We start from the raw sequence: 22,930 nt of genomic DNA on the forward strand, positions 1-22,930 counted from the left end.
ACATTTACACAAAACCGGTGTATATCTTTCAAAAGCCATGAATTTTTTTTTTTTTGCAGGAGCACAGTACTGCTTATATATATATATATATATATATATATATATATATATATATAATGTCAGCTGCTTAAGTAGGGCAGCTGATATCATATATACAAATTCTTTTATTACCACAGTATATTATTCAATATCATTAACATTTAACAAATGCTTAAAGAAACACACAGAAAACTCTAATAGTCTTTGATTTCTTATTCCAGAAAGATCACCATTTTAACAACATACTGGATTTGTAAGTCATCCTGTTACACAAGTGGCCTTTGACCATTTTTGACAGCCGCACACTAAAAGATTATTTGTCTGCAAAATAATCCCATATTCATGGTGACTTAAATTAAAAAATGTGACATCAGCAAATAAAATAAATGAGGCCTTCACAGTAAAATTGTGAGGTTTCCTTGATAAAGGAGCTATTTGACAGCTGTGCCATGCAGAAGACAGCAAACATTTGTAATATTTTGAATCCTTAATAAACAAAAGGAAAAATTTCATAATGGAACAGCGGACTGAATTTGAATACCAAGAAGAAATACCACTAGAGCATGAAATCTCAAGCAGTCATAGAATATGCAGTCAAAGTTTTCTATTAGGTAAGCATCTTAAGAAGAACTAGTAGCAATCCTAATAGCACAGGAACAGTCATTGCTTGTTACTTCATTAAGGATGACAAAATTCTCCATGATGCAACTTGAGAGATTTAGTGGGATATATGAAGTCAGTAGTCCTTGGGTGACTTCTTGCACAAATAAGGTAAAGTAAATTTTGGAAGGTAAATTTTACCTTCTGAATTCAGGCTCTTATATCCTGCTGTAGTATGCTGCTAGAACTGCCTGTCTTTTATTTGAGTAGCATGTTCAAAGTAAGAGAGTTTTTATATCCTTTGACTGTTACTAATCTGGTTCACTCTAGTATCAGTTCACTGTTGACTTTGAAACGTCAAATTAGATGAGGTAAGCTAGGGATGATAAAGAAACCTGGAGGGGTGGACTCAGACTGGCTGGGCAAGAACTTTTAGAAGGGTGGATCTGCAGGTGGGTTGGTGACTACAGTTGTGAAGCAAAAATGGTAGTTCCTGCTAATGAAACACATTTAACAAGAAGAGCTGAGAGAACCAAAATACCCTTCCAGTGGTGAAGATACTACTATAATGCTTTCTTGCTTTTGCTTGTTTACCTTTAGTCCACCTCAAGTGAATGTTTAAATATAGAAAATTTCATGAAACACCTCTGAAAAATGTTTAGGTGTATCACAACTTTACTTGAGTAATACTGATATAGTTCAACAGAAGTGTTTGCATTTATAAGACAGTTTCCATGAGGAATTATTGTGTGTTAGTACTGGGGGAGATCTGGCCACATTCCATCTCCAAAATAGTCATGAAAGCCTCTTCCCACGCAGTAGGCATGCTACCTGACCCAACACCCTTGTGAGGCATAACAATAGCCAAAGGGGATGTGCTTCAGGTTAAAATGGCCCCTTCAAGAAGTGAAAATGTTTGCCTTAGCATAAAGTATGGACTCTTTGTGTCAGAAAATAGAATAAAAGGATTCTACATAGAAGAATTTTGATTTGTAGGTTGGGGTGGGGAAAAGATTGTGTAAATAGAAATCAGATTTGCTGTCAAAGATTTTCAATAGAAAAAAAAGTGAACAGTTCTACTGATAATGTTTATTACATGTTTGTCAAACTAGTGAGACTGTTCTACAGTGAAAATCTGGTTTCATAATGACACAATAAAATAGCTTTCTTCATGGAAGGTGTTTGGAGCAATGTAATGAGAAAGACGCTCCATGAGTCTCATGGCTTTGAAGAAGCAATGGGTAATATGACCTGGGAAAGTAGATGCAAGTCTGTGGGATTGCTGGTCTTTCATTGTCTGCTTAAAATGTTAGATTTACACTGTTCGCATAAAAATTTATTTGTTACCTGAAAAGTGCCTGAACATTTTCTGAGCTTTTCGTATAAAGTGAATTCTATGGCAAAAAGACATAGAAGAAAGAGTAGGAGTGGTTTTTCTTTTCTTCTTTTCTCAGTTACAGTTGTCTGTCTAGATATAGAGCAACTTGTAAAAGGAAAGGAAAATTATTACATATGTTGATTCAAAAGCTGTTCTTATTTCGTCAAAGGCTGCCTTTACACTTTCTTTCATGTTTTGTTCTGTGCTTTCTGTATCACTTGGAGATGGCAGGTATTCCAAAGCAAAAAAATCAAATGCATGATCATGTTAATTTTGCTTAGGGCAAATAGACAATATATCTATCAATATGAGTAAAACACATAGATTGTACAGAAAGGTTAAATTTCCCCTCATTTTTGTTCATCTTTTTTGTTCTTTGTACCTAAAGTAGCTGCTGGTTATTAGTTATTGTCAGTAAGACAAATTTTGGTTAATTTATGCCGTCTGGAATCACTATGTATTTGATCTTTAATCTCTTAGCACCTCACAAATATAGACAACCTATGTCAACCACCACAGTGCTGCTTATGAAAGGGAATGCTACAACTGCTGGCAATTAAAATGGAGGTGATGATAATTGACCCTTTTTTAACAGGTTTAAAGAGAATCTCTGGCTTCAGGGTGTGTATCTTGAACTTGTGAGGCCAGAAGAGGTTAGCTTCGGTTCGGACTGTGATCCTGTTCCCCTGGCTGCTGCAGAGGATCAGAAGAAAGATTGAACTACAAGATACCTGATTCATGAGGGTGCTCATTGTTTGCTGTGTTCCTTAGTGGTTACTGTCCATGGGTCAGGAGAATGGGAATATTTGAGTGCCATTCAATTTATATTTAGGTTACAGTTTGTACTTGGTTTCTCTATAAATACATCATTAATAAAATTCGCCTGTGCACAGCATTTGTTAGAAAGTGATTTCTAACTTCTTGTGTTTTTATTCTGGCTTGTTGGACAACTATAACAGAGTAAGATGGCAGAAAGAGAGAGACATTAGCATTTTGTTACCCCTTAAAATTGCAAATCTTCTTGGCTCATCAGTACCTGCTGTTTTATTCTTGTACTAATTCCATAAATGCAATTGAAAGGGAATATGAAGAGTGATATACAGGCACTAGTGAGGGGAGAGGTAATCTTCCTTCTTCCACTTCTTTCTTTTAGTTAGACAGTGGAGTTCTTCCCACTAATGTATATAGAGAATTCAGATATAAACGTGGCTTCCAGAATGGGGACTTGACAGAAAATGATTTTTTAAAAATAGAATCATCCTGCATGTTAAATACTCTGTTGGTCACCATATTTCTAGCAGTTTTGAAATATTTCCGGGAGTCTGGGCATTGAAAGGAGTGATTACTAATAATAACAAGCCTTGTCTAATGCATGCTTAGTACCAAAAATATCTCCAGGGAAGAGAAACTGTTTCAGGTAGCATAATGTCTTCTATATTGCTCTGTTTTCAGGATTGGAGTGCTGTGACACAGCAGTCCATTTCCAGTTGATGCATGTCGTTACAGTCCAAAGAATTGGTCCGTGAAAAGATACCCAAGCTAGTTTCAAACCAGTCTCATTTTAGCCAAGGATTCCCCAACTGTATGATTCCTCAAGACCTACAACAGTCATTCAGGGTCTAGAGAAAAGTTAACCTGGCTTTGAATCTTTTGGATTGTTGGGCAGATTGTTAGCAAAATGAATTTTTTTCTCTGTCTCTAAAGCAGGACATTTGGAGTAGTATTCACTTGCAGTGTTGAAAAAAGTAGTTCTGAAAAAGCTCCAGATTGGCTAGGAGTTTGATGGGCACAATAACCAACAGAACATCCAGGTAGACTTGGGAATAACTATTCCTCACCTCAGCCCTTCTAATTGTAATTTTGAAAGTCCTTTCCAGCAAATGATTCATGCTACTCAGGCATCTATTTCAGTACACTGCATATGGCTTGGCCAAGACAACAGATGCATATGCATTTTCTCCAGCTGCCTATTGTATAACATTGTCATTCTTTATATAAACATTGTATTATGTTAGGCCTATATTGGGTCTATATACCACAGGAATTCACTCACACTTCTAAGACAGAGCAGACGGGCATAAGCAGTGCAGCATCTTTGTGCTTCATCTGGGTAACTTTCACCTGTGCAAAATAGAGACTGCAATAATATTCTGAGAGTTGACTCAATCACAGTACTAAAACATTAAAACCGGTCTCCAACAAAATGTGGGCAGGCTGATAGAAACTTACATTTCTCTCCAAATTAAACTACAGACCTAGAGAGGAAATGAGCTGAAAGAAATATCATGTACATGTCTTCCCCTGATCACATAAATCAGTTGCTTGACAGTATGCCAGTCAGTGGCATCCTGCCCACAGAAGAGTCACAAGGCTGTTATGTGTGCACACAAATATAGTAGCCGAGGACTGAGGTGCTCGCTCTGCTTGTTTACCCTGCATCTCACAGTTTTTTCCAAAATGGAGTGGAGACAAATATCAAACATCCAGTGGATCCCATATGATTACAATTTTGTCATCAACTGAGTGCCCTTTGCCCGTTTTGTTTAAAGATTTAAGAGAAAATACTGGTTTTTTAGTTGTATTCAGTTTCAGAGGACTGGCAAAGTATGAATCAGACATCTCAAAAAATGAACAAAAATGAAAATGGATGTTCTTTTATCAGCTGGACTCCATAAGCATGGCATATAAAATTACTTTTTTAAAAAGTCATTCTGTAGAAATGAAATAGTAGAATTCAGTGCCTGCTGCTCCTGATTCCTCTGCAAACTTGGTTAGGGAGCTGGGTTCTTTGTCCTTTTTATCTTGCTTGTCAGCCTGCAAACACAACTTGAGATTTAGTATTTGAGATGTGCTTTTTCCCCCTTGGTTTATGTATCACAACTTCATTTTAAAATATGTTAATTCTTTGCTAAATAATAGATGAGGCAAAACAGAAATTTGTGTATATGTTCTTATGGTTTTGTTACAAAATAGCAAAAAATTCTATTTATAAACAGGTAAACAAAAATGCGGCAACCCTCTTTTGCCAACAAAGAGCACATCTATTGCTCCAAACGATCCCAAGGAATGGATCAGTTACAAAACATGGTGCCTGGTTTCTTTTCTTTTTATAAATCATAGGTGCCCATAAATTTGTTAAAAGATCCTAGAAATTTGACAGGGCATATGYATTTATTAAATTCTGAGGACTATCTCCATGTTAGTTAAAATATGTTCTCAGTATTATGATTCAAACTGTTGTTTTGTGAAAGGAAATGGAACAGTTGGACATTACCTAATATATTCCTTATTCAGGTTCTTAGGTTTTGATGATTGGACCATGCTTTTTAAGGTGAGGTTCCAAGTAAGTAATTTTTTAATTCCTTCCTTGTTCTGCATATGTAAATGTAAGGGGATGATACATAAAGAAATAATACATAAGGAAAGCTTGAGACATATGAGCTTTAAAGCAATGTCTGTAAATTCCTGTTCTTCTTAGACATTTACAAGGACATGATCTGTGATGACTGTCAATATGAAGTTAGGGAGTACAGGATCTGATAACTATTCTGTACCCAGGTAAATCCAGTCAAGTTCCCAGTAAGTTGCTCACCTGTGAAGTAGCTACAGTACTTTCAAAAATTGCTGTTCATTAGTTCTTTGTTATCTTTTGTGCTGCAGCAACTAACAGTGCCTTTTTCAGTAATGAGTATAACAATTTTCTGTAAAGAAGTTTTAGTTTGCATTGAAAAGGATTAATAGAGGTCACATAATCAGTTGTGATAGCTCAGCTAAGAGTCGTTAACATCTGAAAATGCTACAGCTTTTCAGAAGCCAACTGCGGCCCACAAATGCTGTTCTTGTGAATGTTATGCAGCTCAGGGCCTGTATTTAAAGTTCTGTAAGTGTCATTGCAAAGTATTGTTTAGAGCATTTGTGGGGGGAGGGAAGGTGGTGAGGGTGGTGGAAATTTTTATGCTTTGATTTCAGAACAGGATTTAATGGTTTGAAGTTTGAGAAGAATTGTTCAGTTATTTCTTTCTTTAAGAAATAACTGAACAATTCCTCTCTCAAACTTCAAAGAAAGAAAGAAGGTTAAAGAAAGAAGGGTTAAGGGAAAGAAAGTATAAAAAAGCAAGAATTTTTTCCTCTGTAATGTTTGAAAAACTGTAACATTTGAAAGTAGATTTTAGAAAACTGGAAATACAGCAAGGTATAAGATCTAAATTTCTCTTTGGGTTGTGTTTTGTCAGGTCTCTAAGGATTTAGGGCAGCATCTTACGGGTGAAAAGTTCTTTCTAATGTGACTAAGTGATTTTTTTTTTCATGGCTCCCTTGGTTCTGCATATTTGGTTGGGGGACAGAGTGACATGGAAATAGTATACAGAAGGAAATATATATCCAGAAGGCTCATAACAGGTTATTCTCTCGCAGGAAAGAAAATCTCAAGAACAAAGGGAGTGAGGGGAAATGAAGTAGAGAAGTAGATGATACTGCTTCTTTCCATGCAATTTGCCAGTTAGCATGTATAGATACATGAAGGGACTAGGAAAGAAAGCAGGGTTTGTGTGCCATTGGGTGTCCAGCTACAGCACATAGCACTACACTGCTGTTAAGCAAATAATGAAGAAAAGGAAAGTTTGTGATTTTTTTAAACAAATTGGGAAATCTCACTTCAAAAAAGTACATTGAAACCTTGCTTAAACAGCAGTGTGAAACTTTCAATATTTAAGAAATAATGAGTTTGTCTCTAAACTCTGACTATTAAAGTCTTGATCTTTCAAGGCATCTTCGGGTGGGCCAACTAAATTATTTCTTTCGTGCAGCTCCACTCATCAGGTCAATAGGACTGTTAGAATGAATCAAAGTAAATCACATACGAAGGGGTTGCTGGGATCCACACCACAGTGTTTCATTCTGTTAAAGATTGCATTTCTCAAATGTGTTATTGTTATACAATATGTTATGTATACTATAGTAATATTGGCAATATATAGTTTACACTTAGCAACAAACTGAAGCAAATGCTGAAGTTTTAATAATAATCACCTTATTGTATGTATGTCTGAAAAAAAATTTCTCTGTCATTATCTTGATCTGACTTCTGCTTGATCCAGATGACATTTTTACCAGCAGTGTCTTTGCTATGCAGCGTTAAGACATCCTTCTGGTTTATTTTGTAGATATTCTACGTGACACTAAACAAATGCATAAATCACACTGGAGCTGATTCTGTTAACAGAAGGCATGTAGGAAACATTCATTTGATTTCATTTCTGAATCAACCAGCAAAAGTAAAAAATGGAGAAAATATAGACTTTTATTAGGATGCAAATAGGTTTAACAGTGATCAAATGCAAATGTAAAACTTATGGAAAAAATAATGGGGAGGCACTTGTTTTAAAACGTAGTCTTAGAGCTATATAAAATATAAAACATTTGGTTTATGTATTTGGATGCAGCAAAATGTTTTTTCTTGTAACTTTATTGATCTCTTTAAAATATTCTTGTCAATTGTAGTTGACTCTTTCTCTGAGTGAAATAGAAGAAATTGAATTTCTAGCCATTTCATACCTTCAGAAGTGACAATGTGTGTATTTCTGTCATTTAGAAATTATCACATTTTCATGAGCTTTTTCATTTTTTATTTGACTTAATCATCATCATTAAACTAGCTGTTTTATTTAGGTAAATTTGCAGATATTAGCCTGTGTTCTTTCTCAAAGTTTAATTTTTCACTGGATTTTTAAGCGTTCAACTAGAGAGATAAACTACCATCTGGTAATCTGGCAAGTCTCTATTTAGAGTCAGTTCTGACGTAGCCTTTACATAGATTTCTTTGGACATTTCATATCCTGTAGCAGAAGTCAACTTGTCCTCCTCACTAATGAGAAATGTTGCATTTTTTATCACACCAAGTTTTATGTAGAGAAATTAGGCTCTCTGACATCCATTTGGACCAAAAAGTTATGAAAGAGGCATAGCGCTCTGACTTTCAACCTCTCTGAGGATTCAGACAGTAGCAGCATATTCCAGTTTCTGCTGCTGTTACTGCTCTATGACAAGAGAAGCCTTAAAGCTGACACTTTACTGGGTGTATAAGTTAAAGGGCAAATCAAATTTCTGAAATTATTTTATGAACCCACAGCAATATGTCATTTTTTGTTTCTCTCAGGTTTGTAAATTGTAGTGTAATCAATCCTTGAAAGGATCATGGTGTTCTTCTCTCACCACGGCGGTTTCTGGAGCTCTTGCTGGAGTTTTCTTTCAGGTTGCTTTCAAACATAAGTGGAGGTGATATTACAAAACTCCAACCTGTGTTTACTTGTCTAGGTAACCTCTGTGAGAACTTTATACCACTTTTCTCAGCTGCAATTTCCATTGCATTTGGCATTCTGTGCCTACTGGAGCCTTTTGGTCGAGGGATGGGATTGATCCTATGAAGCTGTTGGACTCCTCCTTCCCTTAGCAGGAACAAACGTGCTACAAGGATAGCACTCATACATGGCCAGGGGATCTTTCTTAATGTGGATCTTGGGAATAACAGCCTGAAGTCCTCTGTTTACCAAGACACCTAAGCACATACTTGACTTCAAGCACAAGTAGTCTTATGAGCCAGTTATGTGCTTAAATGGTTTGCTTGATAAGAGCTATATATGTTCCATTCTATAGGGAAGGAAAAGGATATTTGAGTAAGATGGCAGCAAGGAAAACAGGCAGATGTGGGGTTGCGGTGATACAGCTCCAATTCCGGTTATAGACAAGAATAGTCTTCTGACTCGTGACCTCTGTTTCTGAGGCAACTTATCTAACAATACAATTAGCTGGGGAAGCTGGGCCAGTGAAAATTCACAAACTAATATGCTAGTCCATGGCTGATTAACTCTGTGGTCTGCACAAGGTCTCTACAGGCCTCAGAAAAAGCTATCAGACTTAAAGTCTGCATTTCAAGCCATTTCAGGAGTTGTGTTCCTTTACTTTCACAAATTTTGTATTTCTGCACTTTTGGTGTTATTCGTTAAGTTCAACTGCTTGGAACATCTGACTGCCAACAGAAAGATTGTAAAGGAGAACAAAAAAGAGTCTCAAATCTGTATGTTACGAAATACAATTTTACAATTTGTAATTATGGAAAAAATCAGTTAAACATATTCTAAGAGTGTGCTGCCACATGTCTGAGCTCAGTTTGCTTATTTAGTCTGGTGATTGACAGATGCACTTGGTAGCTTGTTGGTTGTTTTAGAATGAGAGAAAGTAAGGCTGACTCTCACTAATAGGACTACTTCTGACTTGTCCATGTCCCGTGCTAAAATGCTTCTTTGTTACTTTTGTCCTCTTACACTTATGACTTAGGAAATTTGCAATGGCTTGTAAACTGGGCATTATAAACCAAACTGAACTAKAAACCAACATGTCTTTGGGACAGAATCACGTTTCCTCAGTGAATCCCTTTTGTGTTTCCAAAATTAGAGTTGTCACTCAAACCAACAAGTGGTGTATGATTACATGCAGTGGATCCCCTCTCCCAAGATACTTTCTTTTAGGAAACCAATCAGAATTGGCTCTGACATGATGATGCAGACCTGTCAGCAAAGCTGGGGTATATAAAGTAAAACAACTATGTTAGCACTTYTGAGCAGTCGTGCATTCCCCGCCTCGCCTCGGGTGTAGGGATTGCAAAAAAACAAAACTACACTGTCAAGACTGTGTAGTTTTGTTTTTATGATTAGAGGCTCTACATTTCTCATGCTGGGATTGTCTAAAAAAATCTTACTCTGGATAAGGACGTCGTTCAAGAAGCTTTCGTTGGGCTTAGCCCACTCTTACAGGCACTTTGAAAGATCAGGTTAGTAGCATGTTTTTGCTAGTCTATTTTGTCAGTCATTAGTGATCTTGATGTGATCTATTATATATAAATGTGCATGCATGGGATATAGGTATCAGAGTATAGACATGGAGCATTTAAGTTCTCTAGCAAGACTGGTGTCTTAAATTTCAGGGGGTAAGTCTTGATAACACTCAACAATTTTTTTTTCCAGGACATTTACTGTTAAAGACTATTTAAATTAAGATTTTAAAAGTGCATGAAAATATCTGTTTAACTTAAAAACTCCTTTCTTTTGGGAGTGTTCAAGGTTATGCTACTCAGAGATAAACTGAGAAGCTCCAGGAATAGCTCTGATAAAATGCATATGGTATCAGCTAAGCGCTGATGACTTTTTAAGGGAATCAACTGCTAAGGTATCAATTACATGGCAGCTCTGGAACACTTGTCTGCTGTCATTCATAGCTGGGAAGGTTATTTTTGGAACATGACATTTCAGATGCATACCTTCTCATCCTAATTATCAAAAAGCCTTATAAGATCAGTTTTTCATCATGGAAATTTGCCTAGACAATGAGATAYGTAAACTTTTCCTTAACTTTCCTTAACTAACTCCTTAACCTAAACTTTCCTCCCCTGAAAGCTGAAAAATTTGATAAAAATCTATGTCAAGCTGGAACAAGTATCCAGATAACCAGTAAAAGCAATAAAAAGCAGCTCAAAACCCCAATACAATATCCATTTCTGCCTTTATTCACTTTCTACATGTAGACTCCAGGCACTGATTTCAGTGAGAGAACTCATGTCATGAATGATTTTCACCCCATTTAAAGGCAGCATGAGTTTGGCTCAAAGTGAAAGAAACTTCATCTTCTCATTAGTTTTTAAGTTAGGTCTGGGACTGTCACAAAATCAGACACAAAAGCCAAACTAAACAAGAATAAATGTGTGAGTGAGGTTGATTTGAAAAGATTATGAGGTTAATCCTTATTTGGAAAGACATGACATACTGACGGGAAATTTTTTTAATGAGAAAAATTTTAACTTCAATTTAAAAGGTGTATGACACTATTAAGGAGATACAAACTAAGTTTTATAAACCTTCAAATGAATTCATTTAAATTCAACTTCAGTAAATAAATATGCTCATGCAAAATATAAAATAGTTCTGATACAGAAGCTTTTCTAGTTTCAGTGTGCTGTTTCAAAGTAAGATCTCATTTCATAGGAAGAGAAGGCAAACTATTTTTCTTTCAGATTTCACATGGACCTGCAGTTGTTCAAGCCATCAGTGTCAGTGGCTACCTTATACCCTAGCTCACATTTCAAAGGTGGCTGCCTCTTCATATTCAAAATTCCACTGAGATACTCTCTAAGAAGCAGTTGAATTTCATCTGTCTTTAATGCCACTATGCTTCTGTGTAAAATTCACTACTTAAAAGGTTGCCTTTAATCTTAAAAAGACTGCCTTTAAAAGGAAGCCTCCCAGCAATTTTTTAACTATTAAAAGCCAAATAGATTGTAGACGTTCACATTTCATTTAATTTGCTGCTCAATGACCTAGTTGCCTTCTCATTGAAGGCTGCAAATGTTTTGTACTAACAAAACATTTTCAATTCATTCCAATGAACTTTTACGCAGAGATTATTTTCTCTTTAGGCAAAGGAGATTAATGGAGAAATAGAGGCTAGATGACCTGCACAAGGTCATGCAATGAGTCAGGGAGAATATCAGCAGCAGAACTTCGTCTCCTGCTACATACTTGTGATGCCAAATCAAAGCTTCACTAAATATAACAGTTTTGCATTCAACTCAGTGGTGGCAAGAGAGTAAGCTGCTGCACAACTTTGTCAAAACCTTCATTCTTCACATCTCACTAGGCCAATGTGATTTAAAGCTGAGAAGACTAAATTATTATGAGTAATTACAAATATTCCTAAAGTCTAGTGAGAAAGATGTGTGTATTGCAACAATTTTAAAGAGTTTGACTACTGATATCTAATTATGTTTTTGTTGCTTTCAGAGTGCCTGTAGAGATGACGACAAAAGCACCAACATTTACACAGCCATTACAAAGTGTTGTGGCACTGGAGGGTAGTGCCGCAACCTTTGAGGCTCATATTAGTGGTAAGGCTTTGACCTGTTCTTGCAAGATTGATTTTTTCTTTGGTAACATTTATGCTGTGTAAAACAAATGAAGACACTTTGATAGATCATAATCTAAATGGATTTAGATCTAATCTAAATCTAAAGATCAGTGTTGATATGTGGATACATCCACATCAGACAGCACATTGTGAGGTGCTGTCAGATTTCCACAAACACGCTGCATAAAGCTGCTTAAAGTTATAGGGGTTCCCAGGCAACAGCCAGTCATCCTGCCAGTGAAGCTGGTGACAGTCTATGTTCTCATGTATGTTAGAATCATCAGAATCGGAGGAAAATAACAGAAAAAAAAGAATGGGCATAAAAATACATACTGAGCTAATGAGGGACCCTCAGATGTACAGGCAGTAATCTTCTTTAGGTGATTATAAGACAGAATGAGGAGTCAAGGTGCAAAAGGGATGGCATATGCCAGTTCTTCATTGGCCCTGTGCTAGCCATTATTTTGAGTTTCTACCTTCTCTGCGATCCTCTTGACTTTACTTAATTTCAGAGTTCTGACAGAGGGTTAACAGAAAAAAATCTAGATCCATGTGATCACTGAAGACAGTAGCAACCCCTAGTTTGCTAGATAGTAGAAGTGCATAGATGACAGTACAGGACTGGATTAGTATAACTAAGTTGATGCAATTTAAAAATGCACCACATTTTAAAGAAAGCATCATTTTGCCGTTTTACGCAAAGTGAAAATACCCAAGAAGTCAATGCTAGAATGTGCCAAATGCCATGCAAAACCTGAGATAACTTACCAGAAAAACCAACACCCTGTTCCAAGAGTGCCTCTGACATTGGCAGTGACTAAGAAGAAATGACACATGTTCCTGCTGAGGAATTTATACTGTCTTACAGGCATTAGCAATATGACAACCCACATACCATAAAACACTCTCCTCAATCTAAAACTACACAGATGCCCCAAGACAGGTGCAAGCGCAAGGTCTATCCAAATGTAATGCTCTCTGACATCTATGGTCCACTGTGGGTGATCACTTGGACCGTTGGACCGAGTGGTTAATACAAGATGTTTGAATACCTCCATTTCTCTGGTCTACATCAATGATATTATTTCATGACATATTTTGCTGTTTGGCCCTATACTCTTCTGTTAACCATCCTGGCCTTCTTTCATTGTCAATATGTTTTCTGTGAAAAGTTTCTTTCAAATAAATCCACTGACCATTAGAAAGAAATAGATAAATGTACCATCAGAACCAGTTGGGATGCTACCATTATGGCTGAATATGTGATTTCAGCTATTTTCATTTGTGTGGTATCATGGAGTACATAGGAGGGGAACTTAATTTCTTACTAAGAGGAGGTGCAGCAGTTTTTCTAACTGCATATACCATATTTGTATTTTAGTCCCAAATTTTACATGAGGCAGTCTCCTGTTAGCTTTTTTTCACATTGTGGGATTCTGGAATAACTCTTCTGGCCCAAAATCACTCACCAAGATTGACAGATCTGACAGTGACTTGGTATTTAGTTTTTCTAATGCATAAAAAAATTGTGAATGATTTATCTCCTGAATTGATTGCATAAATCACAGACTACACAGTTTTATTTCCACTATATAGTCTGTTCTTTCTGTCTGTCACAAATTACGAATTTTAAATTAAGACTTTGTTTATCTCTGGTAACACTGCTCTTTATATAAACAAGTCAACTAGTAATGCAGAGCTGCAGATTGARTCTGAAGAGCCCAGTTAATCTAAGAGTACCAAAAAGAGTTTAGCAAACACGTAAGATGCAATTTTGCAGTCTGTAACACTAGAACAGATGAATTATACCATCATACCAGACAGTGAATTAAGTGCCACGTTACAAAGACTTAGTATCTGATAAAAGTACCCAGTATCTCCGCCTGCACTTAGAAAGCATAGGCCCAAAGCCTATGATTCAAACACAGTAATGCCAGAGCAGCTAGGACATTATTACAGGGATAGCCTTACTGGTTGAGCAGTGATGAGGGGATGTGAGGCAGCTCGCCTGTCAAGGAGACCTGCATTGCCTCTGGCATTAGAACTGCGCCCATTCTCACATCCATGTATGTGTACTCCACAGCACTCTCCAAATATTGAATTCATAAAGGAACTAGCTTGTACATATATTTTCATGTATTACAGAATGCAAGGCAGCCTTTACACTCTGCATATTGTTAAAAGTAGTACATAGATTGTACATAGATGGGCAGTTCCTGTCACATCATTGTCCGGACAATCTCGTTGAATGCCCTAACTTAAGCAGTGAAGTTGAGGGACTTCAGGTTCATTTTCTGCTGTTTGGCAATAAAGCTAAAAAAACCTCAGTGACCCTTTTGAAATAGAAAAGATGAATGTCCTGATAATAAATATTCAAGTGATAGTGTAATTTGGTATTTATAATAGTGAGCCCCTACTCCACTAGTCCAGGCAAAAATAGCTATATTCTAAGATAGACCTTATTTTCAGTCCCTAGCTCTGTGGTGTGGGACTAGCAGGATGCAATTAAGTTTATAATTTGGGGTTTCTTTTAGTCAAGAATTTGGGCTCAGATTTTCAAAAATGGCTTCTAACTTTTGGTCTCTTGAACATGCCAGTTTGAGACATGAAAATAACCTCCATTATTTGAAATGTAGGCCTTGTTCGACCTACAACACAAATGCCTATGTTAGGTAATCATCACATGATGCTGCACCAAGAAAATTAAAAGTTGTGGCAATGTTTCAAGAAATTCACTACTGATGATATAAATTCTGCTTGCCTAGCTTAAGACATTTTGATCCATACAAATATTGAACACACATAGCTCTGGATGAATTCAGTGAGAGTTGCTGGGTACCCTGTGTTTATGAAAATAAAGCCCAAGATGTATATGAGTTGCACAAAATTGAATTGTATCAACCCCCATCAGGGCTGTTTGATAACTACCATCTATGAAATTAATAGGGCCTAAATGTGTTTTTCACTTCTGATTTCTAATCTCCTCTAAAACTGTCCACATTCTCTCTTTCAATGTGTGTATATTTGTATTTTGCATATATGTAAAAAGCAGTTTTTCAGCTATTGGTAGAATTTATAGCTTTCCTAATTAAGTCTAGTATGACTGCACACATTCAATAAAAGCTTCTATCTACATATCTCAGCTTCTCTTTCATTTTATTCTCTCACAGTCATAATCATGGTGCATGCATACCCCAAATAAATAAATGCATTTATAAGGGATACTCTATAAAGGAAAAAGATTTCTGTTGTCCTCTTCCAAACCACAGAGAGTGGAATTTGGAAAATTAGAGCAGCTCTAGTAAGTGCAGTCTCAGATCTCACTCAGACTCTGTAGTGAAATTGGTGATTCAGTCTGCATGGGGAAGTCCATGCATATTTGCAAGGATTTTCATCTTGGAGAAATGCTGTTCTAGGAGTAGAGAGGAGACTTTGGGCTGGAACTGTCTACTTAAATTACTGCTTCTCCCTATTTGTGTGACTCTCATAAGGCCATTACTTGTTTGTCAAAAGGATTTCACTTGCTTGGTAGAGTCAACTGAGTAGAACACTAGGAAAAGAATTTCCATTAGGAATCTAAAATCACAATTTGAAGCTAAAAAATAACAAGTGTGGGTATAGCTGGAACCTTTTTGACTAACAGAGCCTTGATCATGGCCCTGACTCCAAAAGAATAATGTATTTAAACAACAAAAGATCAGCTGATTCCAGCTGACTGCTTTCCACCAAAGTCAAGGAGTAATCACTCCACAAAAAAGAAACCAAAAAACTCCATTAATAACTCTTGGTGTAAATGTCTACAATGGCCACCTTTCCTGTCACTTTATTTCCTAAAATCATTTATTGTTAACACAACTATTTAACTTGGCTGGAGGTCCTGATTTTTTCTTTGTCTTCAAACTATTGGACTGGATAATTTTGTTAGGAGTAAGCAGTATTACTTAGATACTAGCAAAAACAAAACAAAACAAAAACAAAAAAAAACCCAGCCCCCAAATCCTTGCATGCATTGATTTATCTCTCCCCTAATTTTCAAATATGATGAACTATTGTTCTTCAACAGGACTGTCAAACACTACAGTCCACTCAGGTGATTTCCTAAATGCAATAGCCTGTGCCCTTGTCCTGTTGCCCTGTGTATTTTAAAGACCTTTCTACAAGGAAATTCCTTTACCTCTGTGTCACTGGAAGTGTAATCATGGGTCTGTGCCAATGCCATCGCACCCCAATGTCACTGAAAGTAACTGTGTATATACATGAGCAAGTATTACGGTAATTCTGCATATGCAGCATGTGCAATTTTTTAGTCTTCTTTCTTCTTTAGGTTTCCCAGTTCCTGAGGTGAGCTGGTATCGGGATGGCCAGGTTCTTTCTGCTGCTACTCTGCCTGGTGTGCAGATCTCGTTTAGTGATGGCCGCGCTAAACTGGTGATCCCCACCGTGACAGAAGCAAACAGTGGAAGGTACACTGTACAAGCCACCAATGGATCTGGGCAAGCAACTAGTACTGCTGAGCTACTTGTCACAGGTATCATGCAGCTAAAGAATGGTACTTCTCTCTGCTAGCAGTGATGAGAAAAGGAGCAATAGTAAAAATGTCAAAAATACCTAAAAGATTTGGATTTAAAGAACATGATCAGCAAAGAATGTTCCTTTTCACAGGATCACACAGGATCACAGGATGGTTGAGGTTGGAAGGGACCTCTGGAGATCATCTAGCCCAACCCCCCTGCTCAAGCAGGGTCACCTAGAGCACATTGCACAGGATTGCATCTAGGCGTGTTTTGAATATCTCCGGAGAAGGAGACTCCACAACCTCTCTGGGCAACCTGTGCCAGTGCTCTGTCACCCTCACAGTGAAGAAGTTTTTCCTCATGTTCAGATGGAAGTGTCTGTGTTTCAGTTTGTGCCCGTTGCCTTGCGTCCTGTCGCTGGGCACCACTGAAAAGAGTCTGGTCCCATCCTCTCGACACCCTCCCTTCAGATACTTGTACACATTGATAAGATCCCCTCTTTTCCTATAGCAGTCCTGAGTTCAGCATATATCCTCACCAGTAGTTTTCAATAGAGCCCTTCGCACCTTAAACCCTGCCTAATAAACTGTTAATCATGATTACAAACTTGTCCCCTAGCTCTGTATACTTCTACTCGTGCAATCTTTTCTCACACCAGCTACAGCTGAACTACTCATGTAAGGATAAAGTTTTGCAGTATGGAGCCCTTATGATATTTAGTGGAATTACTTAAAGAGCCAGACTCACTTACAGAGCCAAATTATAACCCATAGTTATAATCAACGTATCTCTAATCCTGGAAACTTTTGTAGTCATGGGCATGGAGGTTTTACACACATAAAAAAATTAAGGGTGTCTGTGCTTCAGCAAAATCAACTCTTAATGCTTTGAATGTTTGAGAAGGAATTCACCTGTCAGTAGCACATAAGGGAGAAATAGACTTTGTGCACTTGTAGTAATGAAAATATTTAGTCCTTACAGGTTTTTTTTTTAAACTGCAGTAATTATTTTTTATTTTTATATATATAATTATTTTTATTTTTATTTATTTTTTCAATAAAACTGCAGCTGGAACAGCACCACCAAACTTCTCACAACGACTACAGAGCATGACTGCAAGACAGGGAAGTCAAGTTCGACTTGACGTGAGAGTGACTGGAATCCCTACACCTGTGGTGAAGTTCTATCGGGATGGAGTAGAAATCCAAAGCTCCCCCGATTTTAAAATTTCACGAGAAGGAGACCTTTATAGCTTAATAATTGCAGAAGCTTATCCTGAAGACTCCGGGACCTATTCAGTAAATGCCACAAATAACGTGGGACGTGCTACTTCAACAGCCGAATTGCTGATTCAAGGTAATGGAGTTGAAGTTGTAAGCCATGAAAATAAGAAATCATACATTGTTATAATGGTACGATATGCACCACTACAATCAGTATTTTATCAATAAGTTTATTTGTAACTTATTTTTCAAGAGTTATTAATTTACTGTAAAAATTGCTTCTCAGTTGAAATTTGCCAAAGATTTTTTGCCTGAGAATTTAGAAGGACCGTTTCTCCAAGGTCGTCTTTGAACTGAGGATAAAGACAACACAATTTCAACTGTTTTCACAGTTATCTGTCTACAGATAATGCAGGAAAAACAGATGGCTACTTGATTCTTTTTCTCTTGTTTACATATGCTTGTATATAATTGGAATTGACCATTTATTTCTTTTTGAAACTGCATATTGTTTATTGCCATATGCAATTCTCCTGACCATGTTTTCTCCTCCAAAAGGTGAGGAAGAAGCCGTTCCTGCTAAAAAGACAAAGACAATTGTTTCGACTGCTCAGATTTCACAAACTAGACAAGCTAGAATTGAAAAGGTATATTTTTCAGAACCAAAGGAGGTAAGACGCAAATATGGATGATTACTTCTACAGCATGTCAGACTTGTTTTCTTGATTTCATTGCAGAAGATTGAAGCCCACTTTGATGCCAGATCACTTACAAGTGTTGAAATGGTCATAGAAGGTGCGACAGCACAACAGCTTCCACACAAAGCACCTCCACGAATGCCTCCTAGACCTACATCAAAATCACCAACCCCACCAATAATTGCTGCAAAAGCACAAATGGCACGACAGCAATCACCGTCACCTGTAAGACAATCACCATCACCTGTAAGACACGTTAGAGCACCAACACCCTCACCAGTAAGGTAAACCTCTTTAATTTTTCAAATAAAATTGCTTTTTGAATCATTTCCGCATATAGCAGTAATGCTGTAGAGTGAGAGAATACTATAAAATGGAAGAATGTACTGACTTAATACTGACTGTGAGTTTGTTCTGACTGTGACTTATGATCTGCTATACTTGTCACTGTTATAAGAGACATGCTTGCCTTCTCTGTAAATTTTCCGTCCTGTATGGAAGAAAATCCTTTAGAGAATACGTTCTGTTTAATTGCTCCACATACAGCTGAGGTAATCCTTGAAGCTCCAGGTTCACGATGAAAGTTAGAAAAGAAAACAGTAGAGCAGGTGGCCCTTGATAATTATTTTATATGAACAAGAGAAAAGAGCAAAGACACTAGGATGAGTGGCAAACAGAATGGAAGACTCGGTATAAAAAATGGTGAACATATGTTTATGAACATGCTGGCAATGACTGCAGAAATAAAGTTTTGAAGGTAGGCAAAGTAAATGTGGTTTTGTAAAAATGAGGTTTAGCTCTGCTGCACAGGGGGTCTCAGGAGGGTAAGTGAGGGATTTGAAGTGCAGAGTTCGCAGATGTGGTCTGGGAGACACCAACAGGTCTGTGCTGAGAGGGGGGCAAAGAAATAACTGATTTCAAAGTTCTGCTGTCTCAGCATCCCAAGCAGCAGCATCAGGGAAGCAAAGCCTCTCCGAGCTGAGCACTCAGCAGAACCCCATTTAAACTGACAGTGCTTGGCATGCCGGTGAATTCTGCCCCATTGAGATTAATTTGCAAGGACTAGAAGAAATATATTAACTAGCAGTAATTCACAAGCCACATAGATGAAAGACTAATACAATAGTGCCATCTAGAGGACATAGGGAACTAAAAGTTCTGTACTCCACGGCTACTCAAACCACTTTTAGACCTACATTACTTCAGAAGATAAATTTGAAAATTAATGTATGATGCTGCTGCCCCCTACTGCTGCAGTAGTTCAGCATTTTTCAATGGTATCGGAGAAATGCGTCAAATAATTCCTCTTCAAGAAAATCTAAGTTAGAAAGACTATTAAAGCATTTTTGGAAGTGTTTTATAACTACTTGCTAATACTGGGATTAAACTTCTGGAATATCAAAGTTTAGAATCTTGTTTCTTCATCACTTCCCAAGTGTCTATGAATTAGTGTGGCTGAGATTTGTAAATGAAAGCTTGAGAAAGAATTTAGGCCCTGATCATGAAGCTTGCCTGGACACTGAACGGGTGTGTGCATGGCACATTAAAATGAGATCTAGTACAGGAGTAGATCTAGTTGTGTTGTTGCTAGGTGACTGCACCACAAATATAATATGTAATACCCCCAGCATGTAAGCCTTTTGTATTATTCCTATTAGGAGAATGAACACAGAGCAAATGGAGATTAATGAAGTATTTTTATATTTTAAATGTAGATGTTTGAATTACATGCACATTGACATTTGCCCTTATTTCTCCTTGGAAACCTGGTTAGGCTACTAAAATGGTGTTACAGTTATGAATAAGACAAAAACGCACATTAGGCATAATACTAAAAACAGATAAATCCTAAATTTTGAGCAGAATTCTTCAAAAAATTAAAACTGGACCTTTTTTTTTCAAAAAAACCCCCCTACAAAATACTGAAGGTGCCTTAAAATGAGAGTGAATTCTAATTCTGGCTAAAGTTGTTTATGTAGTTCTCATTGTGTGATATTACATTAGTTACATTAATGGTATATTTTTTCATTAGGTCAGTTTCTCCTGCTGGAAGAATCTCCACCTCACCCATTAGACCAGTGAAATCTCCATCTCCAATCCGTAAAACACAGGTAGTGACAACAACTGGGGCTGAAGTTCTTCCTCCTTGGAAGCAGGAAGGTTATACTGCAACCACTGAAGCCCAGATGAAGGAAACCAGAGTATCTACGAGTGCTACCCAAATAAGAACTGAAGAAAGATGGGAGGGGAGATACGGGGTCCAAGAGCAAGTTACCATTAGCGGTGCTGCTGCTGCTGAGGTTGTAGCTGGTGCTAGAGAGGTAAAGTCTGTTTTTGGAAAGAACATTGGTTTTGCTCAGTGTGTGTGGACTCACCACTGTTGAATAGGTCTGCTAAATGTAATCTGAGAGGCTGTGTATAAAAATTTGTGTGTAACTGCTGTTGTGAGAGTTCTGGAAATATTTGAATGCTTCTCTGACTCCAGCATTCTGTCTATGTATTTGTTTTGTGCTTCTTCTGGGTRTATGCAAAACATGAAAAAAATGTCTTTTGGTGTGACTAATATAGGTGAGAAAGGACAGTGAAAAAACAGCAGCTGTTGCTACGGTTGTTGCTGCTGTTGATCAAGCCATGGTGAGAGAACCAGCTCCAAGTATTGTAGAACAAACTGCTAAAAGGACAGCAATGACTGCAGTCCACGTTCAGCCTGTTCAAGAGCAGGTAGAAGTAGAGAACAGATATTCTATAATTTCCCCTTTTTCCCTTCATCCAACATGCAAACGAGGCATGTTTCACTGTGAGAAATTAACAAGATAATACCTCCTGCACCACAAAAGCATGCACACTCATACAGAACATCTGGTCTGTAAAAGAATGCTTGTGGACCATTTATTCCATCACTTTCCATCATGGCAGGATTGTACTAATGATTCTTGAACTGTTTCTAAGGGATGGATCTCTAATACCTTCTATGAAAGTGATCCTGTAGTCTCCCTTGTCAGTTATTCTCTAACATTATTCTCATACTGATGGGCTTTTCCCCCTAATGTCTCAGTTATACTTTCCTCACTAGACATAAATAACTATTATTTCCTTCGTATTTTTCCTTCACTTATGTTTCTTCCTTATTTTTCCTCCTCCTTTTCTTTTGATGGTCAATTTGTTAAAATGAATTCTAAGGCTTTGGTTTTTGTTTGTCTGTTGCTATAAAAATCAGATGAGAAAGGAGGCAACGGTAGTAGTTACTGCTGATAAAGCCACAGAACAAATGGTAATAACAAGAACTAGAGGAGTTGCTACTTCACAAGAACAAATGCACATCCCTCATGAAAAGGTGAATACAGATGTTACCCATGACTATCATGCCCTATTTTGTTCATAAAACTAATACCTAATTAAAAAGACAAGCCTATGAACAGGACTAGAGACATACAATTGTATTATTTTTCCCTTTATATATGTTCACTCTTCTAGTTTACATTGCTGTCATTCTCCTAATCCTTCCTTGATGATGACTGCCTTTCTCTTGTTACTCACTTCCATGGTTAATGCCTAAGAATGCAATAGATAAACTTGTGAAAAATTAATTTAGAAAAAATCTATTGTTTACATATTGTATGCTGGTTTACCAGATAACAGTCTCAATCATTTTAAGAAATGGCATGTAGGAAATATGTCTTAAATATTCCTTCTTGTTTTGCGTCTGTTTCTAAGCTTGCCGTTTGTAGGCTGCTTTATTTGTTGTCAACATAGTGGGTCAAAAAAGGGAGGATTCTTCATTTAAACCAATTTTGAAAATACTGGCAAGTAATCAGAAGTCATATTATTTTAGCACATATTTTATCAGATGAATTTAATTTAATTGAAGATCAGCTTTTGAAAAGAAATGTCATATTTGCATTCCTACTGAAATGCATGAGAAAGAAAGTGTAACCTATCTTTAGAGTATTGAGAAACAAGAATCCACCTGGGCAGAAACTACAAATCATGTTTGTGTGCAGGTTACATATGAATGTTTTGGCAAAATGAAATTTACCTAAAACCTGTTTTTAAAATCATAAACTTTCTCAAACAGATTATGATGTGGAACAATTTTTCTGTGATTCTATTTCTTTTATTACTGCCTTGAGTAGCAAAACAAGCATTTGTGGAATATTACATTATTTTTCTGCTAAATATATATTAACTATATGAAAAGGCTACTTATGTTGTTATTGCTATTTCCAGACTAGATGATTCTGAAATACAGAGTTTGACATTTTTTCCTCCCTTTTCCTCATTTATATACTCTTTTCCAAATGAATAGAAAATCACATACCTTATACTCGAAAGAATATGTAATTTAAACTTTCTTATTTGTAAACATCCAGGTAAGAAAGGAACCAGAGAAAACTCCAGTGCCCAGGATAATAATTGCTACAGATAAAGTCACAGAGCAGGAAAGAATATCAAGAGCTAGAGAAGAAATATCTACTAGACATGAGCAAGTGCACATTGCTCATGAAAAGGTGAATAAATCTGTTGCAG

The 22,930-nt window shown here is 37.0% G+C and overlaps 2 protein-coding genes across 2 annotated transcripts in view; both read left to right on the forward strand.

Annotated features, from left to right (window-relative positions):
* Nucleotides 1–2,736, forward strand: part of LOC112967706 (coiled-coil domain-containing protein 141-like) — a gene marked incomplete at its 5' end in the record, with an annotated part of 60,244 nt that extends 57,508 nt beyond the window's left edge. Inside the window, one exon of the mRNA XM_026069144.1 lies at nucleotides 2,613–2,736. Coding sequence (XP_025924929.1) covers nucleotides 2,613–2,736 — 124 coding nt within the window. The remainder of the gene's footprint in view (nucleotides 1–2,612) is intronic.
* A 6,894-nt stretch (nucleotides 2,737–9,630) lies between these two features.
* The window catches only part of LOC112967714 (titin-like), a gene marked incomplete at its 3' end in the record, with an annotated part of 112,945 nt that continues 99,645 nt past the window's right edge, over nucleotides 9,631–22,930 (forward strand). Inside the window, exons 1-8 of the mRNA XM_026069155.1 lie at nucleotides 9,631–9,842; nucleotides 11,845–11,948; nucleotides 16,293–16,496; nucleotides 17,551–17,838; nucleotides 18,264–18,352; nucleotides 18,443–18,687; nucleotides 20,436–20,724; nucleotides 22,774–22,911. Of these exons, the coding sequence (XP_025924940.1) occupies nucleotides 11,858–11,948; nucleotides 16,293–16,496; nucleotides 17,551–17,838; nucleotides 18,264–18,352; nucleotides 18,443–18,687; nucleotides 20,436–20,724; nucleotides 22,774–22,911 (1,344 nt within the window). The remainder of the gene's footprint in view (nucleotides 9,843–11,844; nucleotides 11,949–16,292; nucleotides 16,497–17,550; nucleotides 17,839–18,263; nucleotides 18,353–18,442; nucleotides 18,688–20,435; nucleotides 20,725–22,773; nucleotides 22,912–22,930) is intronic.

This window comes from Apteryx rowi, unplaced genomic scaffold (assembly GCF_003343035.1).
Source record: "Apteryx rowi isolate R43461 unplaced genomic scaffold, aptRow1 scaffold_1055, whole genome shotgun sequence".
In the NCBI taxonomy this organism is placed as follows: Eukaryota; Metazoa; Chordata; class Aves; order Apterygiformes; family Apterygidae; genus Apteryx; species Apteryx rowi.